Raw genomic sequence first — 7,724 nt, 5'->3', positions numbered from 1 at the left:
GTGCCCAAGGTTTGCCGTCTGTTTTTCTTATCTACTGACGGCAAAGTCAGTTGCTTTGTCGTCTGCCTGCTGTCCTGCTGACGGCGAACTAATAGAAAAAAAAACCTGGCACCGAACCTTTCTTTGCCGTCTCCTTTTGGTCCCACTGATGGCAAATTAATGGAAACTAAGAAAAAAAGAAAATCCCCCCACCCCTTGGTCCCACTGACTGTCCCGTTTTGTCTGTCTCCACCGCGATGTTATCCCCGCCCGTCCCCGGCTCCACCGCGCCGCCGCCACCGCCCGTCCCCGGCTCCACCGCGCCGCCGCCGCCCGTCTCCATCTCCACCGCGCCGTCGCAGCTGGTCCCCGCCTCCACCGCACCGCCGTCGGGACCCTTGTCCACTGCGCCTCCCACCCGTCCTCCTCCAATGGCGTGACCGCCACCGGGCCGTCCTCCCCTGCCCTAGCGGCACGGCTGCCGTTGGCAGCACCGCCGCCGGTTCCCGCCTACGCATCCACCGCCGCTAGTCACCACCGAAGCGGGGCACCACCTCCCCCTCTGCCCCAAGCCCCCCTCTGCCCCACCCCACGGTGAGCACCGCTCCCCATCTCTGTTCGTATTCTTTTAGATGGATAGATGTATGGATTGCAGTATATGTGGATGGATTTATAGATGTATGTAAGGATGGATGCGTAGATGGATGTATGGATGATTTGCTGATGGATGTATCCCTTTCTATTTTCTTCTGCCTAAATTTTTTAGTATAAGGCAGCCTTGTGCTTGTCCAGAATATGGTTGTTCTGCAAGGCAAAATTTCAACTTTTGATTAATGCTCGTAGGAAATTAAATGCTCAGTGTTTTGCAACATGCTTAGATTGGAGAAGACAAGCCAGGGAGTCTAGTCTTGCTACACATATATATGGTTGTCAACTGTGAGATGATGTTGATAATGTTTTTATTAGATTGTTCTACGAGTGCTTATGTTGGTTGTCCAGGTGCTTTTCATGTGCAGGGATTTTCTCTTCACCTCCAGAAGCATTGTCCGTCCCGTTGCCATTGCCATCGTTGTTCGACTACCGCCTCTACGGTCTCGGGGTGAGCTTGACTGTCATCTCCTCCCCCTCCCCTATTTGCTTCGTTCCGGTCGTCGTGCCGATGCCACTAGATTTTATTTTCATGTCAAGTCTCGTAACCTAGGCGTCTCCCGTTCGAAAGGGTGGCATCTATAAATATGCATGTCTTTGCATATTTATAACCGTCGTCCTTTCGAATTGTCCACGTTATCCATGGACAGCCCGAGTACGTGTAGATTGGGTTTCGTTTCTCATGCTCTACTTCGGTCCTCGGCAAAATTTCGTCAGCGCCACCTCGTTGTTCTCCGGGTGCACATTCTCTCGGCTTGTTGTCGAGACGTGTATCTAGAGAACAGCGGGGAGGTGCTGCCGAAATTTTGCCGAGGACCGGAGTAGAGCACGGGAAACGAACCCAATCTACACGTACTCGGGTGGGATTAGGACCCATCTTTACCTATTAGAGATAGGATTCAATCCATGAATGCACGTTTCCCTTTTGTATGGTAAAAAATTAAAACCATGGCGTAAATAATATGACAATGGTAATTAGCAGTGTATCTAGTCTTAATTACATTATACATATCTTGATGAATATGAATTTGGTGCCCCTACTATCAGTGCAAGTACCAGTATGGATGATCGTGAGTGGATGTACACTGGCCACCCTAGTCAGGCTCGGCATGACCATTGAATGGGTGATGAAGACCAACGAATTTGTAGAGGCAGCATTTGCTAGAGGCCAAAGAAAAAGTTGGTGCCCCTGCTTGAAGTGTGGCAACGGTAGAGAACGGTCAAAGAAGACGATGTGTGTGCACCTGCAGAAGCATGGGTTTAAGCGTGGGTATACCCGGTGGACCCTTCATGGCGAGCCTGAACATAGCAGAGAGGAGGTGGTGCGTCGGCGAACCGACAACAATGGTACCGGGATAGTTGACATCGTAGCTGACTTCAACGATGCACGTGAAGAGGGATCAGAGGAAGAACCGGAGGAGTCTGCGAGGGCCTTCTTAGAAATGCTGAATTCCTCACAACAACCTCTTCACGACCACACAAACCAATGTCAGCTGGATGCCATTGCACAAGCAATGTCTATAAAGACCCATTTCAACATGAGCAGAGATTGCTTTAATTCGATGGTGACATCTTGGGGTCGCTCTCTCCCCAACGGTCACAAACTGGCTAAAAGTTGGTATGAAGCGAAGAAAATCCTTCGTGCACTTAAGATGCCCTATGAGCAGATACATGCTTGTCCAAACGGATGTGTCTTATTTATGAAAGAGTATGCCGATGACAAGTATTGCGCCAAGTGCAAAGCCTCTAGGTATGTCGAGAGAGATCTCAGTGATGGTACGAAGAAGCAGAGCAAAGTCCCCGCAAATGTTCTTTGATATTTTCCAATCTTGCCAAGAATTCAACGCCTTTACTTGAACGAAGATACAGCCAAACAGATGACATGGCACAAATATGGGATAAGACACGACAAAGATGATCATGGGAGACCGATGCTGATACATCCGTCTTGTGCCCAAGCTTGGAAGAGTTTCGATCAAATACATCATGAGAAAGCAAAAGAGGCAAAGAATGCACGAGTTGCCATCGGACTCGATGGGTTCAATCCGTTTGGTATGGTGTCAAAGACATATAGTTGTTGGCCCGTATTTGTTGTTCCCCTCAACCACCCCCCCCCCCCCGGCGCCATAATGCAACGCAAGCACATGTTCCTGTCGTTGATAATTCTAGGACCCAAGTATCCGGGGAAGAATATAAGTGTGTACATGCAACCACTGATAGATGAGTTGAAAGAAGTTTGGGTGAACGGGATACGGACATACGACGCTGCTAGCAAAAAGAAATTCACAATGCATGTTTGGTACCAGTACTCACTTCATGACTTACCGGCGTATTCACTTTTCATGGGGTGGTCTGTGCATGGGAGGTTCCCATGCCCAAGGTGCAAGGCATCCATGAAGTGCCGTTGGTTGTAGCATGGTCGCAAGTATTCTTGCTTCGATTTTCATAGACAACATTTGCGTCCTGACCATCCATTCAGACAAGACAAGAAGAACTTCATGAAAGGTGAAGTCGTTGAACACTCGACACCACCTGAGATGACGGGTGAACAAATTCGTGATCAACTAAATGCTCTCCAGCCTGATCCCAATTGTCTAGGGTATTTCTTGGGATATAACGAAGAACACGCGTGGACTCATAAGCCATGCTTATGGGATCTCCCCTACTTCCACCAGCTTGAGCTTCCACATAATATTGATGTAATGCACACTGAAAAGAATATCGCCGAGGCCATTTTTGGCACATTGTTCAACATTGCTGAGAAGACGAAGGATAATACTAAGGCTAGACTTGATGTAATGAAGCTATGTGATAGACCCGAACAAAACTTGCGACAACCCGAGGGCAAGAAAAACTGGAGGACACCAAAGGCGAGGTTTGTTCTTACTAGGGAACAAAAGAAGGAGATACTCATGTGGTTCAAAACTTTGTTGTTCCCTGATGGGTATGCAGCGAACCTTATGAGGGCAGTGAATCTTGATAAATTGAAGCTCAACGGGATGAAGAGTCATGATTGGCACATATGGCTTGAGCGGTTAATGCCGGTGATGATTCGAGGCTATATCCCTGAGGATGATTGGGAAATATTGGCAGAGCTTAGCTATTTCTTCCATGTTCTTTGTGCTAAAGAAGTATCTCCTACTGTGATAGATGAGATGGAAGAACGGGCCCCCGAGTTGCTCTGCAAGCTAGAGAAGATCTTTCCACCAGGATTCTTTAATCCCATGGAACATATGATTTTACACCTCCCTTCCGAGGCAAGAATGGGTGGCCCTGTGCAGAATAGTTGGTGCTATGGAGTTGAGAGAATGCAGAAGACTCTTCAAGCTAAATGTAGAAATAAATGTAGAATTGAAGCCTCCATAGCCGAGGCATTCTTGGCGGAGGAGATTACAAACTTCACGACATCACGCTATGCGGCCAATATTCCAAGCTTGCATAATGCAAAGTCTCGATACAATACTGGCGACCCTAAACATGAATCCAAGCTCAGCCTCTTCAAAGGGCAACTCGGACCTGTGGGTGCTTCTGGTTCAAAGAATTTGGATCCGAAAGAGTGGAAATCTCTTACGTTGTATATCCTCACCAACCTTCAAGAAGTGCGGTCGTACATTGAGTAAGTGTTGGTACATTATGTAACATTTACTCACATGTTTCTCTCTTAAGTCCGCTCATTTCTCAATGGGCAGTGAATTCATTGCCCAATTCTCGAATGGAGGGGTCGAACGTGATTCACTCGAAGAGTATGAGCTTCTTGCTGGTGAAGGAGATGACAATTATGGTTCATTTCTTGGTTCAGAGAAAAGGTAAGGTATACTTCTTGGAACACTTGAAGTTGGTATTACGTGCGACTAATACACCTATCCTTCCCTCTTAAACTTGTAGGATACGTCAATATTGGACAAAGAGTTGAAACAAGTTGCTAATGGGTTTGACTATAAGGTCGGTACATTTGATAAATACGACATCAATGGGTATCGCTTCCGCACACATGGGAACGAGGAACGTCGGGACGTTCTAAAATCAAGAAACACGGGAGTGTCGGCTATTTGCAATGGAGTTGAGTATTATGGAAGACTTGATGAAATATACGAACTGCATTACTTTGGGGCAAATCCTTCGAAAGTCGTTGTCTTCAAATGCCATTGGTTTGATCCGGAGAAGGTTAGGCGGAGGGATGATATTGGGCATCTCTACTACTATAGTACATCAATTTTTGAACATGGACTACCCCTCCACCGTCTTGTAGTAGTAAAACTGCTAGCCGTTGATATGCTGCACTCCAGAATTAAATATGCCACCCATGAGAAAATTTGGCTTAGTTTGGCAGCACTGTTTTTCAAAAACCATAGTAATCCAAAACCTCAGTTTTTAAATGCATGGGCAGTGAATACTTCGGTTTCTAAAAACCATAGTTTGCCTCAGTTTTCACAAAACCACCGATGAGTTTGGCAAGTGATGTTTTGACTCGCTGTGCCTTGCTCAACTATAACCATGGAGCTGATCTGCATGTAGAAACGGCCCCCAATGCATGCAGCATGCCATGCACGTCAAATCCTCTCCTAGCTACCCGGGGCAAAAATAATTGTGCGTGTACCTGCGCCTATATGCGCTTAGATTTAGATACCGCAAAAAAACCACAGTATGACACATACCTTGGTATCTGAAACTACAGTATTTATTTTATCCAAACACCTCAAAGTATTTAATACCAAAGTATTTTCAGAAAACTGCAAAAATACTTTACCTCCAAACGCACCCTTAGATTTAGATTTTACTTTATTTTTCTTAACAGAATGCTAGCAGACTATAATACTACAGTAGCAAAACTATCTAGAAAACTTAGATTTAATATTCCTGTGGCCACAAAGGTGAGGAGGCACCCACCATGGACGGGCGGACAGCCTAGTTTATTTATAAATGTGTGTGTATACTTCTGTCCAGTGATCCTCCTCCGCATTCTCAACAGAAATTTTACTTCTTGGGCAGCCATTGCTCTGTTTGATCGAATCTTTGGAAGGCTCTGTTTGCTTCTTGGGGTGCTCTGCTCTCTCAAATTTATTAGAGTATGATGGTCTTTTTAACCTTTTGATTTCTGGGATGGAGCCATAGCAACGTCTGCAGTGTGAATCACATGAGAGAGAGAGAGAGAGAGGCAGGGAGGGAGGGATTTGTGTGGGAAAATGGGGCTTATCTACAGTAGCACAAAAATACCCTGAAAATTCAGACTTAAAGTTCAGACTTAAAGGTTTAGATTTATGCACAAAAATACCTTTGAAAGCACTATAAATAAACTAGCAGATTTTACTTTATTTAGATTTTATAAGAAACCTCAGACTTAAAGGTTTGAAAATTACTGCACCAAACTAATTTTCTCTATATTTGCAGGATTTCTATAGATGCGAGGATGGAAAGTTGGAGGAGGCACGAGCGGTTGTCAACGGACATTGCCCGAAGCTTGTGCATAATTTGATGCATGAGGCGCGCCCTTTAGCCGACCGCAAATATATGGCAACTCAAGGCTATAAGAGTCTTGATAAGAAAGCCAGTAGGAGACTCCGTCTTGAGAAGGACAAGTACATGCAGGTAAAGCATATTCATGCTTGTTATTTCCTCAACAGGCTGGCACTCAATTTCTTTTTGACGTATATGAGATGCAATTGATCAATTAGGTTACTCCTAGATGGTGCGTCGATAAGGGGGAGTGTTGGGAGCGGATCGTGGACTATTGGTGTTCCAAAGAGTATAGGGCGAAAAACAAAGATTATAGAAATCGGCGAGCCGGAATGCTGGATCCACCACATCATCAAGGCAACTTGAACGTTATGGAGTTCGGTGAACGTTGGGTATATCTTACTTCCCATATCGATTTGTTCTTCATAAGCTTTTTCTTGTCATACATGTTGCCAATCCTTGTGATGAAATCTTAATCATGTTGCTTTGGTTGCAGGCGTCTCACCATAATGCTCCAGTGCCCAACCTTTTCGTCTCGTATGCTTTAGCCCATAAGGCACCGTACAGAACAGCCACGCCTTACGATGAGAATGACGCAGCGTCCGCGTACTCCAGCAAGACCGCATACGATCGGATGGAGAAATTTAAAGGGGTGGCAAAAGAGTTGAAAGGGCCTGAGTATGATGTGACAACAGAGCCTCTTGACCACGCGTTGGTCATGATCTCTGGAGAAGGCAGGAAACATGGGAAGGAAGCAATTGCAGGAGGCATGTTCCCTAGTTCCTCCCGTAGCTCTCTCCCTGAATACAAAGCTCGGTTAGGTATCTCAAAATCTTCTACATGTAAACGCTCGACTCTAGCTATGGTTGAGATGGAGGTATTCTATACAAGTCCTTCTATATATGTTTGTTTCTTACTTACTGTTGGATTGAAGATGCGATTGCCATGCCATATTTTGCAGGCCCGACTGGCGGAGGAGAGGCGAGTGGCGGCGGAGGAGAGGGCGGAGGAGAGGCGACTGGCTGATGAGAGGACGAGGCAAGCGGTGCAGCAGGCGGTGTTGGCACAAACTAGTCAATGCTTTGCAATGTTTGCGGTTCGTTCCTTAATTGCCAGACATACATGAACTCTTCTACTACCAGTACTTAATCTTCACTCAAACATAATTTGCAGGCTTATTGTACCCAGAATGGTATGCCCGTTATGCAGATGCCTCATCAATCAGGCCATGGATCTAATACTGATGGATCTTCACATGCACGAGGCCCAAGCGACAACAACCTTGGTGGTTCTCCGAATGTTTGAGATCGAGTATGGTTGGTGGTTCTTTTGTCTGTTTGGCATATTGATGATTTCAAGCACGTTATTTCTTCTTGTGCCAAAACGTGACAGACACCATTCAATCTTGTAGGTTGCCACCTGGATGCTCTTTGGACTACGACATGGACATGAAGGCATTTGTTGTTGTGCCAAATCTTATGTAGTGATGCCATCTTTGTACATTGTGTATTATATGTATGGGACTATATATATGCTGTGGAACTATATGCTATGCAAATTTGTTTTGGGACTATATACTATGGAACTTTGTCCTGTGGGACTATATGCTATGGAACTTTGTTCATTGTTGCTTATATTTGCTA

General features: G+C 45.5%; 1 protein-coding gene across 5 annotated transcripts; it reads left to right on the top strand.

Moving 5' to 3' along the window:
* The first annotated feature begins 204 nt into the window (after positions 1-204).
* LOC123180530 (uncharacterized) lies at positions 205-7,724 on the top strand. Of its 5 annotated transcripts, XM_044592600.1 has the most exons (9): positions 2,858-4,243; positions 4,317-4,433; positions 4,513-4,791; positions 6,016-6,213; positions 6,300-6,473; positions 6,578-6,958; positions 7,043-7,177; positions 7,255-7,392; positions 7,493-7,724. In XM_044592600.1, the coding sequence occupies exons 4-8, from the start codon at positions 6,100-6,102 to the stop codon at positions 7,384-7,386; spliced, it is 936 nt and encodes a 311-aa protein (XP_044448535.1). In that variant the 5' UTR covers positions 2,858-4,243; positions 4,317-4,433; positions 4,513-4,791; positions 6,016-6,099; the 3' UTR covers positions 7,387-7,392; positions 7,493-7,724. The 5 variants fall into 5 exon arrangements, 4 of the variants coding, with proteins under 4 accessions (XP_044448533.1, XP_044448534.1, XP_044448532.1 ...); XM_044592598.1 differs by lacking the exons at positions 2,858-4,243; positions 4,317-4,433; positions 4,513-4,791 and adding exons at positions 205-573; positions 979-1,078 and having other exon boundaries at positions 7,255-7,397; XM_044592599.1 differs by lacking the exons at positions 2,858-4,243; positions 4,317-4,433; positions 4,513-4,791 and adding exons at positions 206-573; positions 996-1,078.

Source organism: Triticum aestivum, chromosome 1D (assembly GCF_018294505.1).
Source record: "Triticum aestivum cultivar Chinese Spring chromosome 1D, IWGSC CS RefSeq v2.1, whole genome shotgun sequence".
Classification (NCBI taxonomy): domain Eukaryota; kingdom Viridiplantae; phylum Streptophyta; class Magnoliopsida; order Poales; family Poaceae; genus Triticum; species Triticum aestivum.
This window is presented reverse-complemented; position numbering and strand designations above follow the sequence as displayed.